This window comes from Phodopus roborovskii, unplaced genomic scaffold (assembly GCF_943737965.1).
Source record: "Phodopus roborovskii unplaced genomic scaffold, PHOROB, whole genome shotgun sequence".
Classification (NCBI taxonomy): domain Eukaryota; kingdom Metazoa; phylum Chordata; class Mammalia; order Rodentia; family Cricetidae; genus Phodopus; species Phodopus roborovskii.
In genome coordinates this window covers 5,697,596-5,724,576 of record NW_026126646.1, presented here as the reverse complement: position 1 = coordinate 5,724,576, position 26,981 = coordinate 5,697,596, and the positions used below count along the sequence as shown (strand labels likewise).

At 55.9% G+C, this 26,981-nt stretch overlaps 1 protein-coding gene across 1 annotated transcript in view; it reads right to left on the bottom strand.

Annotated features, from left to right (window-relative positions):
* Megf6 (multiple EGF like domains 6) overlaps positions 1-26,981 on the bottom strand; it is a 94,342-nt gene that overhangs the window by 7,694 nt on the left and 59,667 nt on the right. The window contains exons 5-25 of the mRNA XM_051173833.1: positions 23,165-23,287; positions 15,454-15,579; positions 13,823-13,945; positions 12,994-13,116; positions 12,691-12,828; positions 11,984-12,103; positions 10,924-11,046; positions 10,459-10,626; positions 10,072-10,203; positions 8,862-8,990; positions 7,304-7,432; positions 6,607-6,741; positions 6,386-6,520; positions 3,354-3,479; positions 2,740-2,871; positions 2,527-2,655; positions 2,286-2,417; positions 1,696-1,824; positions 905-1,033; positions 533-661; positions 56-184 (exon numbers count right to left, since the gene is read on the bottom strand). Coding sequence (XP_051029790.1) covers positions 56-184; positions 533-661; positions 905-1,033; positions 1,696-1,824; positions 2,286-2,417; positions 2,527-2,655; positions 2,740-2,871; positions 3,354-3,479; positions 6,386-6,520; positions 6,607-6,741; positions 7,304-7,432; positions 8,862-8,990; positions 10,072-10,203; positions 10,459-10,626; positions 10,924-11,046; positions 11,984-12,103; positions 12,691-12,828; positions 12,994-13,116; positions 13,823-13,945; positions 15,454-15,579; positions 23,165-23,287 — 2,739 coding nt within the window. The remainder of the gene's footprint in view (positions 1-55; positions 185-532; positions 662-904; positions 1,034-1,695; positions 1,825-2,285; positions 2,418-2,526; positions 2,656-2,739; positions 2,872-3,353; positions 3,480-6,385; positions 6,521-6,606; positions 6,742-7,303; positions 7,433-8,861; positions 8,991-10,071; positions 10,204-10,458; positions 10,627-10,923; positions 11,047-11,983; positions 12,104-12,690; positions 12,829-12,993; positions 13,117-13,822; positions 13,946-15,453; positions 15,580-23,164; positions 23,288-26,981) is intronic.

Genomic DNA, 26,981 nt, shown 5'->3' with positions numbered 1-26,981 from the left:
AAAGAACTCCTCCTAGGCCCGAGATTGTGTCTACTACCCAGGCCAGCCGGCTCACCTTTCTCACAGGCCAAGCCGGTCCAGCCCTCTGGGCACGTGCACTGGCCCAAGATGGGGTCACAGCTCCCTCCATTGCGGCAAAGGCAGGAATGCTGACAGTTCTTGCCGTACAGGCCAGCAGGGCAGGCTGAGTTCCAGAAAGCAGAAGCAAGCCTCAGCATCCGGCCAGCACAGGTCTTTGGAGTTCTACACATCCCCAAAGCCCAACCTGACTTTCAAGTTGGACTCTTATCAGGACTGGTTTTATGATGCCCGAGCCCAGGCCTGTCCTGGATCCCCCAACCTGGCCTTAGAGGCATGACACTAAAGGCCACAGTCAAGCTCCCTCCCAACTGCCCCCAACAGGCCATGCTGACAGGTGAGCGAGCCCTGCACCTGTCAGCATGCAGAGCATCCCATACACACATGCCCCTCCATGGGTCCAAGGAGAGGTCATTACCCAGGAATGCACCCTCAACTCCTAGGCAGGGCTTACCCTGCAGGCAGGTAGGTCCCATCCAGCCAGGGGCACAGTGGCATTGCCCATGGATCGGGTCACAGGAGGCCCCGTTGAAACAGGTACAAACCTGGCTGCAGTTAAGCCCATAGGTGAGGGATGGGCAAGCTGTAAGGGGAGAGGAGCCATCAGGGACGTAGCCAGGAGACTGCAGCAAGAGGTATCATCGAGCTGAGCCTATCTGCCCGTCTCAAGGCCATGTCTCAGAAGCCACAAAAGGGATGGACACTTCGATCTCATGGGTAAAGCTATGACTTCAGTTGGATGCCAGGAACGGGCCCCAGGGGTGTCCCCACCCCCATGAAGAATGCATGCTCCCTGCAGTTACTCGGGCTTAGCACCCTTACATACTCTGGGCACAGCGTGGACCCCAGCGGCCAGCTGGGCAGATGCAGGAGCCGCTCACAGCATCACAGGTGGCTCCAGCAGAGCAGTTGCAGGCATTGCCACAGTCTAACCCAAAGAAGCCAGCAGGACAGGCTACAGACAGAGGTGGCATTGACAGGAGGCCCAGAGGCCAGAGGACCCTGCCCTGTACTCAGGGCCCACCCCAGCCTGCACCCAGCCTACCACGCTCACACCCCAGCCTGCACCCATGTAACTGTGTTCACACCCCAGCCTGCACCCATGTTACTGTGTTCACACCCCAGCCTTCACCCACCCAGCCTACCAAGCTCACACCCCAGCCTGCACCCAGCCTACCACGCTCACACCCCAGCCTGCACCCACCCAGCCTACCAAGCTCACACCCCAGCCTGCACCCATGTTACTGTGTTCACACCCCAGCCTGCACCCATGTTACTGTGTTCACACCCCAGCCTTCACCCACCCAGCCTACCAAGCTCACACCCCAGCCTGCACCCATGTTACTGTGTTCACACCCCAGCCTGCACCCATGTTACTGTGTTCACACCCCAGCCTTCACCCACCCAGCCTACCAAGCTCACACCCCAGCCTGCACCCAGCCTAACACGCTCACACCCCAGCCTGCACCCATGTTACTGTGTTCACACCCCAGTCTGCACCCACCCAGCCTACCAAGCTCACACCCCAGCCTGCACCCATGTTACTGTGTTCACACCCCAGCCTGCACCCACCCAGCCTACCAAGCTCACCCCCCAGCCTGCACCCACCCAGCTTACCGTGCTCACAGAAGCTTCCCCTCCAGCCGGCTGGGCAGGTGCAGGCCCCACTGACATGGTCACAGGTCGCCTCGTGCTCACACTTACACTTCTTCTCACAGTTAGGACCGAAGTACCCCTGGCGACACCCTGAGACACAAAGGTCGGCCAAACCATTGGCCTGGACACCAAGAGTCTGGCCGGAGCCCAGGACTAGGGGGAAAGGCCTGACTGGCAAAGAAGCCCCAGGGAACGGCTGGCCTTACACACTCCTCCTACCCTTTCCCCGGACGAGAGGTGAGAGTCCCAGACCTCATCTTCAGGGCACATGTAGGGTCTCCCCTACAGCTTCCTCTGAAACTAGCTGCCCTGAACCACTCAGAGCCCAGCCACAAGCTTTGGAAGTACACATATAGGGACCTAAGGAACCCTCCTCTCCCAGCTTCCCATCTGCTACTCCAGGTGAGCCTGAAGTCCGCCACTGACAGGTGGGAGACAGTACATGTGCACGTACGGTTTCTGTGCAGCAGAATACTCAGGTGCATGTGTACACACGTATGTGCACATGCGAGTGTTCTCGTGTTTGTGGTCATGTGCATGCCAGTACTCACACTGCTCACACTGTGCACCTTCATAGCCAGCCTCACACAGGCAGAGGCCACTGACCGCGTCACAGCTCCCATGGCCTGCACTGCAGTTGCAAGGGTGGATACAATCCGGCCCCCAGTGCCCATTGTCACAGGCTGCAACAGAGCTCAGAGTCATCTTGTGTGAACTCCACAGCCAGGTCAGGACACAGACAGGGGCAAGAGAGGGACCGGCGGACGAGGAACAGGCAAAGGACCCACATACCTCTCTGGCAGCTGAGGCCAGTCCATCCAGGGGCACAGCTACAGCGTCCAGTGGCTGGGTGGCAGTGCCCATCATTGGCACAAGCACACCTCATCTGGCAGCCAGTTCCAAACCAGCCTGCTGGGCAAGCTGTAAAGAGGGTGAGTATGACAGCCCGGTGTGCCTATCCAGGGCCGCAGGCCGAGGCTGAGGTCACACACCAGCCATACTCACCATCCTGACAGCGGCTGCCAACGAAGCCAGGGAGGCACAGGCAGGTTCCAGTCTCAGGGTCGCAGCTGGCACCGTTTTCACATGCCGGGCAAATCTCCTGACAGCCAAGCCCCCAGTGGCCCTCGGGACAATCTAGAGTCCACTCCCAGGGTTAGTTATCCTTTCCCCAAGTAACACACCTGGCACACTGATGTGTGCCTGACACATCACTGAAGGCCCCTCTTGCCACAATCCAGAGTAGGGACCACTATTCCCATACAAGAAAAGAGTCAGGCTTCGGAAACCCCAGGGCTGAGGGTACCCAGCCCTAGATAAGTAAACCCAACCCCAGGGACAGTTTGACAGCAAAATAAGGAGCCTGCTAAAGAGACATATACACTATGCGGGGGGCTGGCAGCCCGGGGGCCACAGCACGGTGCCAAGGCTTGCTGGGCAGCTACAGACAACCCCCATATCCCAGTTTGCCCCAGTGTAAGTCCCTGAAGCTACTACAAAGGAGCCTAGCACTGTATGGTCAGGGCTAAGCTTCCAAAGTGGTCTATGCCCCAAACAGGGCTTGGACAGGGCCCAAGGGTCCCTAAATATGGTCCAGGAGCCATACAGCTGTCACTCACCTGCTCCACAGTCCTCCCCAGTCTTCCCCGGTGGGCACAGACACTGTCCTGTGACCCGGTGGCAGGGGGCCCCCACACAGGAGCAGGAACCTGAGCAGTTCACACCAAATGTTCCTACTGGGCACTCTGTAGGTGAGAGCAGGTGGGCTTCAGTCACCCTGCCTGTACTTATCAAGGCTAGGAGCTCCCTCTGGAGCCCCACAGAGACCAGGACAGCTTATGGGAGCAGGGATTAGCAGATGTGAGAGTTGCAAGAGGTCAGGCAGGCAAGACTGCCAGAAGTTAGGGTCACCCAGGACCCTGGAGAGCTCCCAGGAGCAGGGGACCCACCCCTGTCTCAGTATGACCCACTCAGGGGACCTCTACTAGCCACTTCAACCAAGGTCTGTTCCCTCTGCTTCATACCCAGCTCCTCAGCCCCAAAGCTGTAGCTGTCCGCTGGTAGAATGAAGGGGTGGAGTGGCAAGGGGTGGTAACTGGTCCAGACAAAGAGTAAGAAAGGACCCCAGAGATCTGGGGCCCTCCACACTCTGAAACTCAAGTTACACCAAGGATTACAACAGTATGGGAATTGGAGTGTCTGGGACAGAAATGGCCAAGGGCAGGGCCTCAAGAGTGCATATGGCCACTCAGCAGCCCTGTGTACCAGAAAGCCCTGAGTGGCCTTACTTGGTAAAGCACCTCTGTGTTCCCTACAAATACTCTGCTCTCAGGGCCTGGTGAGAGCAGAGCTTGAGACTGGGGCAGGAATTTAGGAAGCCTAGCATCTGCCCACTGCTGGTTGCTGGAATGAGACAGCAGGCCTGATGCAGAGGTACGGCAGGCTGGCAGCCAACATGCACTACACATGTGCATGCTTTAGGTACCTGATCATAGCGCACACACATGCACGCATGTACATGCACACATGCACACACGCGCGTGCGCGCACACACACACACACCACATCCACATAGGCATGGAGGTAACCACACAGCACAGACCAGGGAGAGAGCCCAATGTTGCTGGTGTGGTGGTCCCTCAAGCCTCAGAGCTCTCCAGACTAAGCACAGAGTTGTGCTCGGGGCAGTAATAGTTTCCAGACCTAATAACAAGGGGAGCCATTTCTGTAAAAAGTATGTGTGTCATTTCCTGTGGTCTGTTCTAGGGGGCCCTCGAGGCTTTAATAAAGTAAAGAAAGGAAAGAGGAGGTTCCTTTTCCTTGTAGCACAGGGGGCAGCCCCCAGGACTGGTGGGAAGAGGATTCCCCTGCACAGCTGGCCTCACTGGGCCTGGCATGCGGCATGGAATCTGGAAAAGGAGGACATAGGCTTGGGGAGGAAGGAGAGCAAGCTACAAGTGTGTGTCTACACAGGCCCATGTGTGTGTGTGTGTGTGTGTGTGTGCGTGCGTGCGTGTGCGTGCGTGTGCGTGTGTGTATGTGCGTGCGTGTGTGCATGTGCGTGTGCATGTGTACATTTTCTGGGTGGTTCTGTTAGGAGGCTCAGTCCTGTCCACTTCATACACTAGCGACACTCGGAGCTGGTGGACAGCCTGAGGCCATGGAGTCTTGAGAGCAGGCCAGGTCTGGGGACTCTAGACTGAGTTGGGAGCCCTGCATATTCTCTCCTGCACCAAGACCTGAGAGCCCTTACCAGCTCTCATCCCGCAGACAGATCGGCTTGGCTGACCTCTGTCCCTGGCTGGGTGACGCTGGGAACTTTTCTGCTTTTCTCCTCCCATAGAGGGAGGAGGAAGAAGGGGATGGCTGGTGGCTCCTGGATTCCTTTCTATGCTTGCCTAACCTAAAGCGGTCACGCTCAGGCCCTGAAGCTCCCTTCGAATCTGACCAGTGGGCATATAGACAGCAGGTGCCATACCAAGAGTGGTTCAAAACTCTCCCACTACCTGGCAGCAGCTGTACTGACCACAAAACAACGCCAGGAACCTCCCCCCCCCCAAGGACTGTGACTGTGTGGGCTTATCCTCTCCTGGTCATGAAGCTCCAGCTAAATGTTTGGGTGTTCAGCTTGACACCCCACAAGTTTCACAGGTTATATTCTCACATCAAGGGTCACTAGTCACTTGTCCCCTGCTGGTACAGGACACAGCCTCCCTCTCTGTTCCTCTAGGGTTCCTCTAGGTCAAGCTCCCAGCCCCATATGCTGGACTGTCAACAAATGAGGGTGTGATTTACCAAGCCACCTGCTCCCCAGCCTCGCCTCGTCTCACTGACACCTAAGTGATGGGGGACGTCCTTCTGTGTCTATGTCTCCCTTACTGGTTGATGAATAAAACACTGATTGGCCAGTAGCCAGACAGGAAGTGTAGCCAGGGCTCCCAGACGAGGAGAATTCTGGGGAGAGGAAAACAGAGAGGAGAAGCCAGAGAGATGCCGAGTACCAGGTCCTGGCATTCCCTGGTAAGATAAGGCCTTGTAGCAATACATAGATTAATAGTTATGGGTTAATAATAATTAAGAAAGAGCTCACCATTAAGAAGCCTAAACCATCGGTCAAACAGTTCATAATTAATATAAGGCTTCTGTGTGTTTATTTGGAGCTAAATGGCTGTGGGACCAGATGGGACAGAGTCTCCATCTACACCTGAGAACCCATGTCACAAATCTCAGCAGCCCATTCTACCTGCCGAGTATCTAGGCTCTGTGCTCGTTCATACACACCTGACTACAAGACCCCACTGCCAGACTAGACCTCTCTCTCCAAAGGAGCCTTCTCCCAGCAGCCGCCTGCTCCTTCCTCACACCTGCTCCCCCTCCTTGCTGCCCCCTCATCCATCTTGCCCAGACTCCAGCACTGAGCTATCCCAGGACCTTCAGGAAGGTGAGGAGCGAACAGTCATTCCAGAGGCGCTGACCGTTTCTCTGGTCGGAACCAGGCAGACAGACCAGTTCCTCCTCTGAGCACTCAGATGACAGTAGGTAGAGGGCATTTACACCCGGGCATTGGATCTGTAGCTTCCCGCTCTACACTTTCACAGTTCCCCAGTACAAGTAACCCCAATCATCAGAACCCCTGGGGACAGCCACTCACCTTGGCCACAGTCCTTCCCCTGAAAGCCAGGAGGACACTGCGTCCGACATTCACCACTCACAGGGTCACAGGCCACACCCGGTGGACAGGTGCAATGGTGTCGGCAGCCTGGCCCAAAGAAACCTGGCTCACACTCTACAGAGTGAGAAGCAAGACGGAAATGTGAGATGGGGGTGATGTCCTCTGTAGCCCAGGGACCTCCCTGTCCCTCAGAGACTCACCTGCCTGGCAGTGCTTGCCCTGGAAGCCAGGCTTGCAGGAGCAGCTACCGTCCCTCGGGTTACAAGACTGTGTGTGTGACTGCTCACAGCGGCAATCCTCGGAACAGCCCGGCCCAAAGGCCCAGGGAGGGCAGGCTGCAGACACAGAGCCCTAGGTGAGGGGCCTGCCCACTACAACACCGGCCCCAGTCAGCCTGAATCGACAAGGGTGTCCCTGGTGGGCCTGCTATAGCTGAACCCCCTTCCAGGACATTCTAGAAATGAGCACATCTGCTTGTGACCTAGAGACCTGGGACTAAGAGCCAGGGACTACACAGCTGAGGGGCTGTCCCTGGGTCACACAATCTCAGCTTTCTCCTCTTTTAGAAAAGTCAAATGCTACCTTCACGCATGTTTCTCTGCTAATGGGCTGTCCCCTTCCTTCCCTGAGTGTTGGCTTTGTTCTGCAAGCCCAAACCGTCATCCTGCAAGCTTCCTGGGAAGTCTGGCCCTGCTCCATCACCAGATGAGAGGTAGGAGTGACATGGGTCTAGGGTCAATGCCCCAGATGCCCGGAGGCCAGCACAGTGGAGAAACACTCCAGCTGCTACCCTGAAGCCAACCCATCCACAGACGCTGTCACAATGCTCCCAACACAGGGTGAGGCTCAGCGTGAGACAGATGGCCCCATTCATGCAGACAGTTGAACAGAACTCACCAAGATGGCAGAAACGTCCATAGAGCCCTGGGTCACAGAGGCAGGCCCCGTAGAGGCGATGGCATCGGCCCCGGTTAGCACAGTGGCATTTCTTCCGACAGTGTTTACCGTAGAAGCCCTTGGGGCAGCCTGTGGGGGGCAGTTTAGTTAGAACTGTGGAGAGCAGTCAGCGTGGCTCTCAGATGACGAGACACTCACAGGCCCTAGTGCCCAGGACAGAGGACAGGAGCAGCCATGCGCGATGGGCACAAGCTGAGCCTTCTGGTGATGCCTGTTGGTTGTCCTGGCCAGTTCCACAGAACCAGCAGCAAAGGAAGGAAGCTGGCCATACAACTCAGCACCCACTTGAGAGGTGTAAAATCTCTCCTAAGTGCCCTGACCTTTGACCCACACAGAATACTCAGCCCAACCTCCCCACCCCAAAGAGGGAAGATTGCAAGCCATCAACTGGTCAGGGCTACACCCAAGCCTGGATGGTTGCCCTTCTCCAATACCCTCTCTAGCTCTGCCCTGCCCCATGTCCCTCCTAGTGAAAGGGACATAGATAATTGAAAATGAAAGCCCAAAGCTGCCATGTCCCAATCTCTGGAGATTAGACCACCCACATTGCCCAAAGCCAATAACAGATGATGTCCTTCGCTTACAGGCAGGTGGCATTTGAGACAGAGAGAGGAGGCCAGCAAAGAGCTGTGGTCATAGAGTCCTATGCATAGACTGGAAGGATGGAGCCACAAAGTAAGGGACACAGGGCCCTGTGAGGTCTCTGAAAATCTGCCTGTGTGTCCCCGGAGGCCCTATTTAGTTTACCTGTGCTGGTACATTTCACTTGCTGGGGAATCTGGTACCCCTTCCCCAAGATTGCTGGGGAAAAGTCTCTGGGAGGTGATGCAGATTCAGCTCCTATACCTGCCAAATGTCCCCAAGGCCATCGGGAGCCTGTCACACCCATGGCTCTTCCAGTCTCCACATGTTTGCAGCAGAGCGTGAGAATGGGCAACAGGGACACTAAGCAGGGTTGGGGAGAAGCAGCAAACCCTGTGTGGCTGCCTGGCCACCCTGTTGTCCTCAGGCCACCCCGGGGCCTTGGGGCTGGGTTCTGTCAACTGTATCCTCTTAGTCTTGCAGGAGCAGTTAGAACTAAAATACTAGAGACCCAAAGACAAAGCCGTCACCCGAGAAGCTTATTCCCACGAACTGTAATTCCTCCACAGTGCTGTTAACTAAAGCCAGACAGGGCATCAAGCATCACCCCACAAAGCCACCAGCACAGACAGAAGGGCACAAATCCCAGCTCCGCTTGAATATTCCCAGGTCCAAAGGGCTCACCACCTCCCCAGGGAATCCATTCCAAACATGTTTCCACCCATCGAATTGAGTCTCAACCTTCTATACGGGAAAACCCAGGAAACAAACAAACAAGGCAAAACTAATGCCAAGCTCACTCAAGTCTTTACTCCCTCCCAGGCATAGCCTAAAGCCCTGGAGGCAGAAGGATAATGCTGCACCAACTTCTACATTGCTCCCCTTTCTCTAGAGTTCCCAGAGGGGCTACACGCACCATCCTCACAGTGGGCTCCACTGACGCCTGGGGGACAGCGGCAGGCGCCTGACGCCGGGTCACAGGCCCCACCATTCCGACAGGTGCAGGGAGAGCTGCAGTTCTTCCCAAAGGTGCCTGGAGGACAAGCTGCAGAGAGACAACAGGGAAACACCAGGATTACCAACAAGCAGAACTCCCAGGTCCTTCTGACATTAAAGGCGCCAATTTCAAACAACAGCCTGAAACAGCGCGTGATGCTATTTGTGCCTCCTGGCCCCAACACACTCATGGTAGACATCACTAATCAATAACTACATCCTGACATCCAATGCCCTGTCAATCAGACAGCCCATTCAGATGATCCTCGAAGACTGAAGAAGAGTCTAATGTCCTCCTGGTCAGGGGGCTCTGGGAGAGATGAGAAAGGCTCTGGACAGATCTATTCCCAGAGTGTTTCAGCTATAAATGGTTGTGTAGCCCTGAGCAAGGCTCTGTTCTTATCAGATGGTTTCATCGTCCCTGCTCCCAGGAGAGAAGCTTTCCCGCTAGCTCTCCTTCATAGGCACCTCCAATACGCTCAGGTATCTGTTGGCTTGTCATCAGATCCCTAGAGACTGACTGGGAGCATCACACACCCTGGCCTGCTGGTTCCCAGATTGCCCCATATCCTAATACCATGCATAGTACAAGGATGGGGGTGGGACATTCAGTAGACTCTTACCAAAGGAAGGGTGGGGGGAATACTGATAAGATGATGGATGGGAGGATGGAGGATGGATGGATGGATGATGGATGGATGATGAATGGGAGGATGGATGGATGATGAATTGGGGGATGGTTGGATGGATGGGTGGATGATGAATGGGAGGCAGGATGGATGGATGGATGGATGGATGGATGATGGATGGGAGGATGGAGGATGGATGGATGGATGATGGATGGGAGGATGGATGGATGATGAATGGGAGGATGGATGGGGGATGGATGGATGGATGGATGGATGATGAATGGGAGGATGGATGGGTGATGGATGGATGGATGATGAATGGGAAGATGGATGGGTGATGGATGGATGGATGGATGAGTGGGTGGGTGGGCAGATGAATGGACAGATGGGTAGGTGAACACACTCAGATTCTCCCCAGAGCTAGGCAGGAGGAACCATATGGAATGGATGCTCACGACTCTTGGGCTCACAGACTCTGCCTAGACCCCACCAGCGCCTCACTTTCATTGCAGATAATCCCTGTCCATCCCGCTGGGCAGTCGCAGCCATCCTGGCCCGGGAGGCAGGTCCCTCCATTCCTGCAGTCATCACAGGTCAGGCTGCAGTCATGGCCAAAGGAGTGGTCCAGGCAGACTGGGGGAAGATGGAGAGAGGGACCTCAGAGCTAGACCCCCTAGCCAGAGAAGAGAGGACAAGGGACAGCCTCGCCTCTAAGTTCCAAGGCGAGATATGGGAACCCCATTCTAGGATTGGGGGCCAGTTTGGCCCTGAAAGAACTGTACAAACTATAAAGGGTGGACCCTCTTTGTACCTCCCAAAATCATAGGGCAGCGCGGCCCAGGACTGCAAGCTGCAAGGGGAGAAGCCAAGGGCAGGCTCATGCCTCACCAAACTTCTCGGTGAGCGTGTGTTCCCCCCGCAGCTCCGCTGCCTCCTCCTCAGCCCCGTAGTCATCCTGGAAGAGCTGTGGCAGCTCATCCCTCAGCACTGCGATGTGGGGCAGGGGCCGCACGAAGGGCAGCTGGCCGTCCAGGTCTACCACGGACTCTTCTAGGGCTAGGGAAGGACACACAGGCGCCTCAGCCTTTGCTGCCCATGAACTCTACTCAACAGCAACACTGCCTTAAGTCTCAGCCCTTCTCAATACAGAAACTGGGTGCCCAAGATGCCCCCGTAACACTGCGCCCCTGCCCAATCAATCACCCGGCCAAGCTGCTTCCCTCGGCCTGCTGGCCCCACCCCTACGCAGGAGACAGGACCACACAGAGGTGATGGTGAGCCAGCTAGCACGCCAGACTTGTGGACTACTGGGGTCAGACTCCCGGAAGGCAGTGGTGCCTGGGGGAGACTCACGGGTGCAGCCCCTGCGGTCCTCGTCCAACCGGAAACCAGCTTCACAGAAGCACTGGAAGGAGCCAGCCAGATTGGAACAGTGGTGCTCACAGCCACTGTGGCCAGAGGCACACTCATCAACATCTGTAGACACACAGGGCCGCCGGGGTTGTGTTCCCATGGTCAGAAGCCTGGAGACCCATGCCTACCCTGTACCGCGCACGCACGGAGAAGTCAAGTGCTTAGCCACTAAGCATCTGATAACACTACCCACCCCACCCCACCCCACCCCACCCCACCCCACCCCACCGTCCAGCCACTCCAGAAGTCTTTCTACCCAAGAGTGAAGGGAGAGTGGGCATCTGCCAGGAGAGTCATTGAAGGAACAGGCAGGAGCACATCCCCAACCCTGTGAGGGGAGCCAGTGACTACAGGTGGGAGGGAGGGGGAGGGAGGGGGAGGGAGGGGGAGGGAGAGGAGGGAGGGGGAGAAAGAAGGGAGAGGGAGGGAAGGAGGGAGGGAGGGGGAGGGAGGGAAAAAGGGAGGGAAGGAGAGAAGGAGGAGGGAAAGAGGAAGGGGGAGGGAGGGAGGGAGGGTGGGAAAAAGGGAGGGAAGGAGAGAAGGAGGAGGGAAGGAGGAAGGGGGGAGGGAGGGAGGGAGGGAAGAAGGGAAGAAGGGGAGAGGGAGGGAAGGAGGGAAGAAGGGGGAGGGAGGGAAGGAGGGAGAGAGAGAGGGAGGGAGGGAAGAAGGGGGAGGGATGGAAGAAGGGAGGGAGGAAGGAGGGAGGGAGAGAGGGGCAATGGTGTGTGCAATTTAACACGCGCACGATTGTATAACAGGTACATGCTCCTGGCTATGTGAGATTGGCTAGCTACATGTACAACCTGTGTGTGGCATGCAAGAGATCATATGCAGATTTACACGCAGTCAGGATGGGCTGTATGGGTGTGCATGAGCACACAGCAGGCACTTAATGTCTACAAAAGCAGGCAGATTGCGCGTCCACCTCGGGAGGGCGAAAGTTGACCCGGGTATCTCGTCCCTAATCACGCAGCTGCTACTGTGTGTAGCACGTGCTCACCCTCACAACCACAGCCATCAGTGTTGAGCCGGTACCCAGCGTAGCAGCTGCACTCATAACCACCAGGGGTGTTGGTGCACGCCTGCTGGCAGCATGGGGAGTTGGCACAGTCGTCAATGTCTGCGGGTACACACGGGAGCCTACTGGCACCACGGACACACATACATCCTCCCACAACCCCACAGCAACGACCCCTGCACACACTGTGCTCCGGCCTATACACGGTCATACCGACCACATGTGAGCCTGTACGCAATTGCTTGCATACTACATACAGTCATGCAATACAACCACAGAGCCACACAAGGCATCACACATCTTCAGTTATTCACTCACGCCCAAACTCACATACCCATATCCAATTGTACACGACACAGCCACACGCATGAACAGTTACATGGGCATGATCTATCTCTGTCTCTGTCTCTCTGTCTCTCTCTCTCACACACACAGCCAATGACCACAAAGGTGCAGGCAGCTGAGGGCCCAGTGACAGGTCCAGCGCAAGCCCTCAGAACCCTTTGGAGTTGAGCTGCCGAGGCCCTTCAGCTCTCTTGCAGCTCCTGCTGAGCCTGGGCAGTCAGAGCAGCAGAGGAAGAAGAAACTTCCAAGTCATGGCACCAAACAAACCCAAGGCTGGGTGTCACAGTGAATCCCGGGGCTGGGGTGGGCTGGGGCAGGACACCCTGGAAGGGACTGGCTCTTACCAATGCAGGTCTTGTGGTCTTCATCCAACTCGTAACCCTGAGGGCAGGTACACAGGGGTCCTGTGCTAGTGTGACTGCAGCCATGTGAGCAGCCGCCATTGGCAGCCTCACAGCTGTTCACAATCTCCATCTCGATGCCTGTGATGACATCACACAGTCGGGATGTGGGTCAGGGTCCCGCACTCCCTAACCAGCCCCTGGGGACCCACACCCAGAGCTGCCTGACTGAAACTGGCTTCAGGGCCTTGAGGAGCCTCGTCAGTGCCCCCAACGCCCCCAGTCCGCTGCTCACTGCCTACTCACGGTAGCACTGTCGGCCATCGGCACCCAGCTCATAGCCTGCGTGGCATACACACTTGAAGGATCCCTGAGTGTTGAGGCAGCCATGAGCACACTGGGCAAGCCCCGTGGCACATTCATCCACATCTGAAAGGGGAAGACAGAGAAAGGGCTCCCATTCCCCTGGGTATAGTAACAGCTTCCCGGCTTAGACAGCTTAGGGTACAACACGCTGTCCCACACCTGCCAGGCACACCCTGACAGGTTCCTGGGGATAGAGTTGACACAAGCTGTGTCTCGTGTCCAGCCCAGAGGGGGTCTTTTCGGTTGCACCGTAATGACTCCCTAGTGCAGATGGACATGTAGCTGCCGACTTCCCCTGTCCTGTGGGCACCTGGCCACCTGACATGACATGTTGGGAGGCTAACCACTGCCTCTCTGGTGGTCCTAGGAGCGCCATACTCACTCCGAAGTCACTGGGCAAAGGACAGACTTCCGCCAAGGCTGCCCATCCCAGACCTACTATCTACGGAGACGTTGGGGCAGCACACAGCTAGGGATGCGGCGAAGCACAAATTTGGCCTCGCAGGACAACAGCAACCAGCAGGATGAAGGAATGGATTCTGGAAACTAGTGCCAAACTGTAGCTACAATTAACGAAGCATTTAACATCGCTTGCCCTGAGAAAGCCCAGCACTGATTCCTTGGGACCGTCCCTGGGGTTTGCGGCCCCCTTTCCTCCCCCCTGCTTACTCCCCCAACAGGGATAGGAGACTAAGTATCACCAAAGGTCACACAAAGACCCATCCAGAAGGGTGCCTTGGGGACGCTGGGGCTTGGTAAAGCATCCTACCTTCACAGGCCTTGCGGTCCGCAGCAAGCTGGTAACCTGTGTGGCAGCCACAGTGGGCAAGGCCCCGGAGTGCCTGGCATATGTGCATACAGCCACCATTGCCATCCGCACACGGGTTTCTCCCTGCACAGCAGAGCCAGAGGGACGGAGGCAGAGAGAAGAGATGGGGAAGGCAAAGCTGAAAGACGCAGGGTTCCTCCTCAGCACGGGAACCCCTCTCTGCTCCAGCCTGTTCCCCAGGTGTGGGTAGCTCTGAGTACCCCTAAGAGAACTCCACAGCCACGGCTGGGCTCGGAAGGCGCTATCAGAGCACCAGAGTCAGCGCCCCACGGACACCCATGACTAGGGAGGGTCACAGTTCTAAAGCAATGTGTAAGTGGCAGGAAGCAAGGCTTAGCTGGAAGAGGGGCTTCCAGCACGGAGGGGCCAGCCCAGGTAGCTCCTGCTGCTCCGCCCAGAGTTCACACTTCTCCCCAGCCCTGATGCAAGGGCTCCACCCAACCCTATGATCCCCAGGGCCTTGTGCTCCTCAGTTTCATTCCCTCCGCTTTGAGAACTCTCACCTCTGTATCCCCCAGCTCTGTAACCTGCTCAGCCCTGGTCCCCCAGCCCTGTGCTTCCCCAAGCCCTGAGGTCCCACGCCTTTCCACCTGCATGGCTGGCCTCAACCCCGCATACCCGCACTCTCTTCCTTCCTACTCTGCTGGGGAGTCCCACACCTACTGTCTCTGCCACACTTCCACATCTAGGGGAGGGGCTCTGATCCTCTCTCTCTCTCACACACACACATGCACACTCACACACGTACACTCACACACACTCTCACACACACATGTGCACATACATTCACACACACTCACACACACTCTTATACAACTCTCACACACACTCACACACACATGTACACTCACACACACTCTCACACACACACTCCCTCTCTCTCTCTCACACACACACACACACACACTCTCACACACACGCTCACACACGTATGCTCACACACACACATGTGCACATACATTCACACACACTCTTACACAACTCTCACACACTCTCTCACACACATGTACACTCACACACACTCTCACACACACTCTCTCTCACACGCTCACACACGTACGCTCACATACACATGCACTCTCACACACACTCTCTCTCTCTCACACATGTACACTCATACACACTCTTACACACACACTCACACACACTCACACACTCTCACACACACTCTCACACACACACTCCCTCTCTCTCTCTCTCTCTCACACACACACACACACACACACACACTCCTTTAGCAAAAAAAGTCTTCTCCTATGCAAGCAGCCCAAAGTCTTACACTGGCCTGGCTACCTCCCTCTGTCTAAACCCCAGATGGACAGATAGGGAAGAAGGTACTGACTGTCTCCATCCTGACCTTCCTGCCCCAGGGACAAACCATCCAAAAGTGTTCCCCATCCCTGCACCTGAGGCCCAGAGCAGCCCAGGCCTCCCTCCCCGCCTCCCTGCCTCCCTCCCCGCCTCCCCGCCTCCCCGCCTCCCCGCCTCCCTCCCACCACCAGGACTATCATCACATCAGGCTCTTCCCTGGCCCCCGGACCCCTTCACTCTCCCAGCTCCGCAATACTTACGCACACAGTGCCTGCCATCCTCCTGCAGCTGGTACTGGGGCCGGCACTGGCAGCGGTGTTGTGTGACTGTGAGCTGGACACACTGATGCTGGCAGCCACCGTTTCCCAGAGTGCAAGAGCTGACGGCTGAGGACACGAGGAGATAAGGTCAGGCCCTCACTCCCAAGCACACCTGTGCCGCCTTCTCCCTCGCTCTCAAATCCCAGCCTGACTTTACTTTCTTTGCAGCCACCAACAGCATCCACAGGAAGTGGGCATCTCCCTGAATCCTGTAAACCCAGCCTACCCAGGGGTTGGGTACAAGGTAATCAGTCCACCTTGACAGAAGCCCAGCATCCTCCCAGCACAAGGCATGCAACACCAGGAGGCTGTTGAGAACCAGCTGGCTCATTCCCCGACGGGAGGCTAGGAGGCATGGTGAGACCCACCCTACCATCTTGGTCCTCAGGCCAGGACAGAAGGTCACCTATGAATAGCCACCTCAGTCCACAGCCCTGGCCACTCCTCACACCCTATCAGAGTGTCCACCCTTCCCAACAGCCATCAGTCCTCAGGGAGACCATGTCCCACAGGGCAGCAGCCTGTCCTTCCTGGGTGGACTGCTGCGGGGCATGGAAGAGAGATTCTGTCTGGCCTGGTGGGTACCTGTGTATTCTGTGGGCAAAATCAGCCCTACCCTCAGCTGGCCTGTGAAGACGGGAAAGATGCTTTGCATGGCACAGAGTGCAGATAAATAATGAGCTTCTGCCAGCAGTGGCAGCCAGCTCCTGGCATGGATTTGGTTACAATCCTAGTCTCTGGCAATGGCCTTGTGGTTAAAGGAAGTTAGCCCTGAGCTCCGGAGGAAAGCCACAAGAATGTTGCGCCTGGCCAGGGAGGCAAGCCTGCCTGCAGACTTGTGCTCAGAGCTGCTTCAGCAAACCTGAGACTCATTACTGAAGCACTTTGGGGACCAGGCTATACCCCAAGGTTCTGCCTGGGATGTGGGGACACTGTCAACTTTAAGCAGTACTGTTAATGTCCCGGTGAGGAGAAATTGTTAATTACTGCCTAGGGATATGGGGACTCGGCACCACTGAGGACATACTGCAAGGCCCCGGGTGCTGGCATTTGCCGCTTGAGCTGCCTCAGGACACTGAGAAGGCTGAGCTTCCTTCAAAACAAGCTTGCTTAAAGGCCACATTGCTCCTGAAACAGATCTCTCCCCACATGAAGCGAGCTGGGAGAGCATGTGGAGGGCCCCTTCTCTGGGGCAAAGCCAGCCGTGGGGAGGCAGTAACCTGGCCACCCAGGGCCCCAGACGTAATAAGCACCAAGGGAGGAGCTACAGCAATCTCCTACAGAACTGAGGTAAGCCCGCCAAGCTGAGGCCCTCCCCAACTCTGCTCTGACCCCTAAACTGTATGGAAGCCATGCTGACCCCAGGCCTGGCTGGCCTCACCTGAGTCAGCCGTCCAGCCACGAGGCGTCTGGGTACCCATGCACATGGCCTCAGCTGGCCCCACATTCCTGGAGGCTCTGTTTGCTTGCACTCATTGTATCCCTCAGGACACGTAATAGGAACCAGAAGCCCGTCTGGCGGGACCAGGCAGGCACAGAGGGCCACGCGTGGTGTCTCAATTTCCCCACAGGAAGCACCATTAACCAGGAGGGAAAGGTATTTCATCCCCAGTATGATTGTGCATGGGCAAAGCCTCTGAGAGAAACCCATGAACGAGCCCACCGTGGGCTGGCAGGAAAGATCTGGAATTCCAGTGCAGCTTCATACCCTCAGGACCATTGCGGACCTTCACTCCACAGTACTGACTTAACAGATGCTCTCAAGCTGTGCACACCAGGGAGCCAGGCCAGCATCACCCAGCACACCCTTTGTGGATTCCCACAAAGCTAAGCCAGGCAGATTGTCTTTTCTCTGTGCTGGGCTGCACAGCTCCAGTACTGGCCAGGGTCTGTGTGTCTGGGCTGGTGGAGACATCTCCAGGCCCCTCTAATTACTGAGGTCCAGCTGTAGGACACTCGCTCTGGGGACCTCTGCCAGGGCCAAGGCCAGAGGCTCACATCTGGTTATGGTTCTCGAAATCAGGCCCAAGGTTAGATATGAGCAAAGCTGAGTAGTAACCTTTGGAGCAGAGGTCAGTGCTGGCCTCCCTGCAAGCAGTACGCACTCATAAGCCAACCCATCAGCCAGGGGTGGTGACACACTGGAAATCACAATAGCGAGAATATAGGCAGGAGGGCTGGGAACATCAGGCCAGCCTAGGCAACAGTCTCCACAACATACCCCATTTTCCCTTTCATTCCACACTCGGCAGGGTCTGCGATCTGTGTCCAGTCCTGCAGGCCCCAATAGCCCCGCCCCATAGCCCATCCTACAATTCCCAAGATCTCACATAGGCCCCCGACCACTTCCAGACCAGACACAAGTGACTACAGCTGGTGACACTCTATATTAGAGTCTCAATGCTTGTGTGTGTCCCTGCACCCCTCCCCACAACTGGCATGCCGACGAAGCCCCGGGACACGACAATCTCCAGACTTCTGTACCTTAACTAAGGTTGGAAGTGGCCACACTGATGGGGCTCTGATCTCACCAGGGACCAGAAAGGCTGGCACCTTGCTCTTGGACTTGCAACTTTGTGAAAACAAACAAACAAACAAACAAACACCGCTGTTGCTTAAGCCCTTGTGGTGTTTTGTCAGGGCAGCCAGGCTCATCCAAGGGTTTGGAATTCCAACACAGCTGGGCTGTGACTCCACTCACAACCAGCAGGGGTCCCCCTACTCAGGGAGGGGTGTGAGGTGCAAAGCTTGCAGGAAGGAATACAATTCCTACAGGACAGAGGGCTACTTTGTGCCGACCTGTACAACACTCTTGGATGTATGACACCCCCAACAAAGGGTACTAGCCCAGTCCAGGAGGCAGCACCCGAACTGCCTTAAGCCAAGGCCTCAGGGCTTGCATCAGGGTCCTGAGGTGGCAGCCTGTGGGGTGGGGGATGGGACATGCACTCTGGGTCTTAGAGAGGTTCTAGGCCCCCATCCCATAAACTCATCACTAGGAAACTAGTCAAGAACTAATCTACCTACAGTCAAGCCAAGCCGAGTCCATCGGCTGCTTTAACGCAGAGGTTTGAGGCCAGCTGGAGGGTGGTGTCACCCATGGAGTTATGGTTGTTGTCCTTACGCTGGTGCGGCTTCTGGGTGCTGAGAGCTACCACCATGTATGGCTAGTGGCCAGAGCAGTCTGTCCTGGGAAGCTCTTTGACAAGGCAGCACAGAGGGGGCTCGTCACACCACACATACATCATACATGCACACATGCATATATACATATACATACTTACACACACATACAATACATACATACACACATACATACATACATACATGCAGGTAACTTCTAAGCTCCCAGATCCCATCTTGCTCACAACACACCCACAACCCTGGGAGGTTTTTTATTGCCCAGCCTTGGCCCCCAGTTGCATCCTCAAGAGACGCCACAAGAACTACCCAGCTTCCTTCTGCCAGAGCAAGCATCTATCAAAATGCCAGTTGGGTTACTCGGAAGGCAGGTATGTCCTGTGAGGAGGGCTGCTCCGTCATAAAACCGATATGGGGCTTGGTGACACTGGAACAGACCCAAGAGCAGCAGAACTGGGTCCCTCTGGTCACACACACACACACACACACACACACACACACACACACTTAAGTCAACACTGCCTTCACTTGCCAACTGTCCCCTATGGCATGCCATATCCCTGCGTGCCCAGTGTGGCTGCCTAACTATCCCTGCTGGGTTCTGTACCCAGCTCAGGATTTGTGCCCTCCTTCCTGGCAGCTCTAGGTCACAATGAGATAGCTGGTATGGGCCACTGAACCTGGTAGGCACCCTTGTTCCAATGCCTAGTGCACTGAACCTGGTAGGCACCCTTGTTCCAATGCCTAGTGCACTGAACCTGGTAGGCATCCTTGTTCCAATGCCTAGTGGAGGCAGCCCTGCCCTGTGAAGGGCCCAGGGTGGAATCATATAGACCACAGCCGCTCCCTTCCACCTCTCCCACCGGCCCCACTCAGGCTTCTCAAGGCTGGGACGCTGACCCTTTGTGCAGCTGCACCCCTGCCATGTTTTGGAAGGACTGGGAAACATGGGCAGAGCTGCATCTGTGGCTCCGTGGGGATGAGTTTTACAGAAGAGCCTGGTCGTTTGCACATTTGAGCTGCCTGTGGCTTTGGCTCCAAACCTAAGATGCTGCCAGCAGCAACCTCCGGGTTCCAAACAGCCTTCCTTCGGTGGGGCTCCTCCTCCAGGAAGGAGTCTTGGGGGGCAGCCAGGGGCTTGTAAAGCCCTTTACTGTCCTGATGTCTGGGGAGGGAAGGCTCAGCCAAGGCCACAGATACACACAGACAGGGACAGGCCAGGGGCAGGGCTGGGCAGCCTTCCTCCACTCGTGCAAACCCTGGCACCCATGTGACTATGGTGGGAGCCACCACTGGGGTGTGCTGGCATCAGAGCACCCCCCCAAGGGAGTGCTGAGATGAAGAGAGGCCACCTGTGCCATGGGTCTAAGCCAGTGACAACCATGGTCCCTCAGACTGGTCATATGTCCTTCAACCCAGAGGACACAGGGAAATAGCTATATACAAAGTCAGTGTCCAGGTCATGCCAAAGCCACTGGACAGGCACATACCATTCAAAACACTACAGCCACGGCGGGGGGGGGGGGAGAGGAGGACCCCCCTTGCGGTGTTATGACGCCCTGGGGTTATTCCATTCTGGAACTCTGCAAAATGTCACGGGAAAGTAGGAATGACACTCCTGGCCCCTCAGCCAAACCACCACCCTGGGCAGGCCCTACTTTCCATGGCCGGGGAAAGAAGGAACTGGCTCTGTCCCAAGCACAGAAAGCTAGAACAGCCTCAGGCGTGGCTGCCCCCCTCTCCCGCCCGCCATTACCACCTCAGAAACGAGACAGAGGACAGAGCACCCCAGGAGAGGAGAGCCCAAGCCACAGGTTCTTTCGTTCCTGTTGGAGTGGTAGCCAGGACAGGGGACAATGTTCTTACTACAGTGGGTTGATGGCAAAGTCCTTAAAATGCCCATTTTAAGAGCAGGGGAAGAAGGCCCAGTGGTTAAAAACAGCGGCTGCTCTTGCAGAGGACTTGGATTTGGTTCCCAGCATCCACAACCATCTGTTAATTCCAGGTCGTCTTCTGGCCTTGACAGGCACCAGGCACATACATACATACATACATACATACATACATACATACAGGCAAACAAATGCTCATGCACATAAATAAAAACAAAACTTTAAAAGAGAATGGAAGTGGAGATCTGTCTATGTTTTGTTACTATGCTTAGACCATTTGAAGCAGCGTGTGGTGATGCACATCTATAATCCTGCATAATCCTGACGCCTGGGAGGTGGAGGCTGGAGGAGTTCAGCGCCAGCTCTGGCTAAAAAGTGTGTGTGTGGGGGGGGAGACAGACAGACAGACAGACAGACAGAACGAGAATCCATGCCAGAACTTACACATTGCCTATCCTGATCTACCTGGCCTTGGAGGTGACTCTGTGGCATGGTGGGTGTTGGGTCCTCCCTAGAGCCCAGGACAAAGATCACTACCCTGACTCCCTCAGACAAGCACCTCAGCCCCAACCAGAGCTGCTCAGCTACCTCCATCCCAGGCCAGCATCTCAGACTAATCAGCCAAGCGGCTCCCTCAGCAACCTGAAGAGGCATGGGATAGAGTATGAGGGACACCCAGGAACTCCTGAAGGAAGCTCCCAGGGTGGGGGGGAGGGTCCTATAATTACTCTAGAACCTTCTCAGGCCCCTGCAGGGAAGGCAGCATCTGGTGGACCCAGTCTGACAAACCCAGGCTCATCGTAGAAACTCCCTAGGAATTATAGACACAAAATAATCCATCACCCACAGCCAGATTCATGGAGCACAGAGAGACGACTGAGGATGGAGGGTGAGTAGGGACCGTATCCCCAGGGAATGCTGGGAAATGTGTCACAGGCACAGCACAGGAAGGGAGAAAATGCTCAGGGGTCCCCAGAACACCACCAGACACACACAGGGAGACCAAGGTGTCTCTAAGGCAGAGCTCAGAGAAGGGAAGCCTCCATGCCTAGAGGAGCCAATGTGGAGAGTTTGCAAGCCATTATTCTATTGTCCCCAGACACAGCACAGCAGGAAGCTGTGATCTCATGAAACTTCAGTGTAAATCCCTTGTTGAAAGTTACAGTAGAGAGAGAGACAGAGAGAGAGAGGGACCATCTGAGGCCACTGCTCCACATCCAACCAATGTCCACCAAGTCAACTGTCAGGTGGGAGGGGTCAGAAGCCCTGAGAACCCACCCACCACTTAAACAGTGTCTGGGGACAGCCCACCAGGGCAATGCAGACCACCCACAATAAAGATATGCCATGAGTCCATCTCTCTGGGGCCCCATGGTACAGGACCTAGCATGTCTGTCTCCAGCACAGCAATGGGTGGTGTGGGCACAGGACCAGGGCAGGGTAAAGGGTTATCCCTCCTGGTTCCCCGGACCAGCAGCTCAAGGCTCCTCTGAGCAGTACCACCGGTCACTTTGGGTCTAAGAAGCATCTCTACCCCCTGAATGTTAATGTTGCATCCCATCCTGGCCCACAATCCTTTCAAGGCATCACAGTGAGGGCCACTATCAATGGAGCCAGAGGGGAGCCAGCAGCAGGGGTCACCCCTCAACCAATCTCTAGTGTCACCCCTCTTTAAGGTGTATCCTGCCTGACAAGGGTGCCCAAGACGAGAGAGCCCAAGCCACAGACAGAAGGGCCAGCAGGCAGTCGCTGGGCTCCGCTATCATCGCTACCCTGAAACACATGGCAACATTCCTGCATCTGCTTCTACTTCTCACTCGGGCAGCTGCCTGGCTCCGGCAGCGGACAGAGGCAGGGACATGTGTGTACCGAGTGCAACCCCCCAGGGCTGGCACAATGCCAGCCATATAGCAGCCAAGACCAGGCTGCTCAAAACTGGCCCAAGCTGTCTGGATCTCCAAAGTAGAAAGTAGGAGTGCCTTCCCCCAACAACAATGCAAAAACAGAGGGAGGGATCGATGGACCGGGTCTCCAGGGTGCACCAGAGGTTTCCTATTCTCAGGAGCCCACTAGCAGAAATGCTACAGAGAGCCAGGGGCCAGAGGCTGCTTTCTGGTTGCCCCTCGCCACTGTTGCAGCTTGTACCCTCAGACTTTCAGAGAGGCCCTGTTCCGCAGACCAAGATATGCTTTCTGCTCAGCCTGCCTCCCTACCACCCAAGAGCAACCCAAGAGTCCTCCACCCCACGTCTTGGTGGCAGCCCAGCCAGGCCTGGGTCCCTGTTGATTGATCAGCCCCTGCAGATGGTCTCAGTCTCTATAAGACTCAGCATAGTTGCAGAGCAGCGAGCATACACAGGCGGGGGGGGGGGGGGGGGGGGGAGGCTGGGGGTGAGCAGAGACCTCGGATGCACTTTTTGACCATCCAAACCTCAGCCTCTTTACCTGCAGGGTGTGTTCAGGGCTGGCAGGTGGCTGTGCTCCACAGGAGGGAGGGAGCTTCTGAGTGCATAGCCCAATGCTAGCCAGCCTCCCTTTGCCCCTCCCCAGACCTGAGTATGTTCTAGAGAGTGACTGAGGTTCATCAGAGGCTCAGAGCCCCAGGCAGCTGACACTTACCCAGGCAGGTCCTGCCATCTGTGTGGAGCCGGAAGCCGGGTTTGCACTCGCAGAGGTAAGAGCCAGGGGTATTCACGCACCTATGCTGGCAACCACCGTTGTGCGCTAGACACTCATCCACATCTAGGTAGGGAGAGAGAGTGGAGTTACCGGCTAGGCACACGCCAGGCCAGGCCCATCGCACTGAACAGACGGAAGCACAAACTCAAGATCTTGTCAGACCACATACATTTCCATCACAATCCCAGTCAGAGGTAGTGTCCATCCTTCATGGCTGGCATGCCCTGATGGGAAGAGCTACTCAGCATGGGCCACTGGCTTTTTCCTATCAGGTACACACAACCCTGAGGGTAGGACAAGCCCAGGGGTCCAGAAGGAGACAATGAGGACTCCAGAGAGGAGTAACCAACTCCCTACAAGGGTCCCGGATCACTGTGACTTCCAAGCAGGGACAGGGCTTTTATCCCTGTCCCAAGGCCTCTTAGGAGGGACCGGCATCATGACTCCATCTGTAATCCCTTCCCATCATGGAAATGGAGGACCTACTATGTGGGAGTTTATAACGGAGCATGGGCTGGGGCGCCGTACCACCGCTGTGGCTACCAGCACCCCCCCCCCTGCACTGCCATTCTCTAGAGCCAGCACCTGGACCCAGCAGGTCCATCCCAGGGTGAAGGATCTGCCCCGACAGCCCCACAGCCCTGACAGTCCGGCCTCTTCTGAAAGGAGACAAGCCCCTTTTACAGAAGCAATCGACACTCTAAAAGCAGTGCAGGGCTCTGTGACCTAAGTCCTGCTTGCTTCATCGCAAGGTGGGCCACATGGCCTCCCAGGTGCTGAGCCTACAAGGAGAGCTTTGGTCAGGATCCGAGGAGCCTAAGGCTCAGCAGTCCTTAAAGTTAGCATGGTAGGTTAGATAATGTCCTGGATCATCTGGACAAACACAAGGCCACCACAAGCCTTATAGGGGGAATGGGAGGGTCAAAGAGAGCAAGCTGGGGTGGGGTGGAGTGGGGTGGGATGGGATGGGGCGGGGCGGGGCACTAAGGCCCATCACTTCAGGGATATGAGTCCAGGCCTCTGTGCACTGGGGAGAAGAGGACACAGCCCCCCCCCCAGGTTTGATCTATGCTTACATCTCAATTCTAGCTTTTTGGAGACTCTGGTCTCCACAACCATCAGGCAATTAGTCTGATTGTGTTGTTATTTGACACAGCCAAGGCCAGCTTCAAACTCATGATGTAGTCAAGGATAGCCCTGAACTTCTATAATCAATCCCCTGCCTCTACCTCCTGAGTGCGGGGATTACAGACACATGCCACTGCATCTATTTTTTAGTGCAGTGCTGGGAAGGGAATCCATGACTTTGTGCATGCCAGGCAAGCACTCTACCAACAGAGTTATACACCCAGCCTGTGTCTGCATTGCATTAGGGCACCGAGAGAAGATTGATCTGTGGGAGTGGTCATGAGAAGGAAAAAAAAAAAAAATACAGCATACAGACAGATCTGTTGTGTGACTCAGGTCACATGAGCTGCTGCTTCATGAGCTCCTAGCCTGGTCTTCTGACCCAGCAATACCTGCTGGGGGTAATCTGCATGCTCGGGCTCACAAGAGTTATCTGTGCCCTGGCATGCTCAGAGGCTAGGTTCCCTGGAATTTCTCATCCCACAGGCCTGCACCCAAGGACTGTGCTACACACTTCCCACACAGAGACAGTCCAGCCGGAGTCACACTGAGCCTGCAGTGGGACCATCCTGAGTTGTTCCAAAGAGCAGAGATAGCTGGGATGCAGTTGCAACACAGACACCCTCCTGCTGACCCAATGGGAACGGGTCACGCCAGGGCAAGCAGAGAGTCAGGATGGAACCTGCTTGTTCAGGGGGTTTTGTCTGGTAGCAGGCAAACCCACTGTGTACTAAATCCTCAAGAGCATCAGGGAAGGGGCCATCCAGCTGGGGAAACTGGAAAAGTCATTTTGAGTGGTTTTGCCCCCATCTGCTGTGACCAGCGACTGGGAACTTGGCAGCCTCACGACAGACCAGCAAGCCGCGCATGGTGACATCCCTGTGCCAGCCTAAGCTGCGTTAGCCTGTAAGTACCTGCTTAGCTGAGGCTGGTGGCGCCATCAGGGGAGACCAGCGGCCCCGATCTGTACCCACCCCACCAGTTCCTGGCCCAACAACACACAACAGGCAAGGCTAGCCGGCCGCCAAATGTTGTCTCAGTGGAAACCACCTCAGAGGTTTCACAAGTTTCACCGTGGCTTCCAGGAAACGCAGAGACCTCTGGGACCTTGCCAGCAAGCCCACTCTGCCAGGCACCAAGTGATGGTCTCCTGATGGCACCAGCAAGACACCGGGTTCTTTCTTCCTCCTGAAAAACCAACCTCCACTAGCCTCTGTTCCTCTGTTTTCCCACTTCTCCCCCCCCCCCTCCACCCTCATAAAAGCCTCAGAGCAGCCACTGGGCTCCAAGTTCTCCAAAGCCCGGACATGCCCAGCTGAGACCTCTGATGCTATGCAGGCTCTCAAGTGCCACTTACAAGGCAGTGACATACCAGCCTGGCCTGGGAAGAACCACTGAGCAAGCGGTCTGCTTGGAGTTGGAGGCTTTGGGACCCTTGGAGTTGAGTGACACAGCAGAGGATGCAGGCTGCTGATTATCAGGTGTGGCAGAGTGAGACTCGCCCCAGGGACACCTCAAGTGTGGGAGGGCTTGATTGGGAGCACTAGCGGGGGGGGGGGGGGGGGGGGGGCTTGCCTCCCCCTGCTGGGTGGTACCAGCGATGAGTCACTTGGGAGCTGAATACACCATAGCCTCTGGTCACATTCCTGAGGGTGCCCAGCTCCAAGCTCTGTTTATCCACGTGGAGGCAGGCTGCCTCACAAGTATCACATCCCAGCTCCAGGGTGAACTAGAGTAAGAGGATCTAATCCCCATGGCTGCTGCTGTCTCAAGCCCAGAGCCTCTAAGTGACCCTGCTGGCTAGGGCTGACATACTCACCTAAGCAACATAATGACATAACAACACCTGACATACTCACACAGCAACCCCAAAAGGTCCCTAAGCATCTCCTTTCTCACCCGATCCCAGAGTGGCTGATACAGAGAGGGAAGCATGGGAAGCTTAATGCCCTGTCAAGCGACCTCCCTGCTGTTACAGGATGGGAAGGTCTGATTGCTCAGGACACATTTGGGTCCTGTCTCAGCAGTAGTGATCACCTGTTGGGCCCTTCCTGGTCTGGCTCCCCCTGTGTCCACAGTCTGGCATAAACTTTAAAAAACAAAACAAAAACAAACAAACAAAAAACAAAACAAAACAAAAAACCAAAATGGGGGCTGTCAGCGCAGTGGTTGAGATCACCTGCTCTCATCCAGAGGATCTGATTCCCAGAACCCACATGGGGCTCACAACTGTTTGTAACTCCAATTCCAGGGGATCCAACGCCCTCTTCTGACCTCTGAGGTCACTGCATACACATAGTACATGTACATACATGCAGACAAAATGCCCGAGCACATCAAACAAAAAAATAAATAAAAGAGAGAAAGAAACAGAGAGCATGCTAGGGAAGGGCTTCCTGATCCCACCCACCCCTGCTCCTGGGGTGCCCACCTGGCCTCTGGTCACCGGTGCTCACAGGGTAGCCAGCCTGGCTCAGGTGGCATGGGTAGCAGTTCCTCCACAGATAGCGGTAGTGAGTGCCAGTGACACCCGCCAGGCTGCCCAGGAGCCCAAGGCACCAGAGCACAGCCAGCCCTCCCCAGCCCCGGGATGCCTCCATGCCGGGTCTGTGGAGTGGTGGGCGGCCCG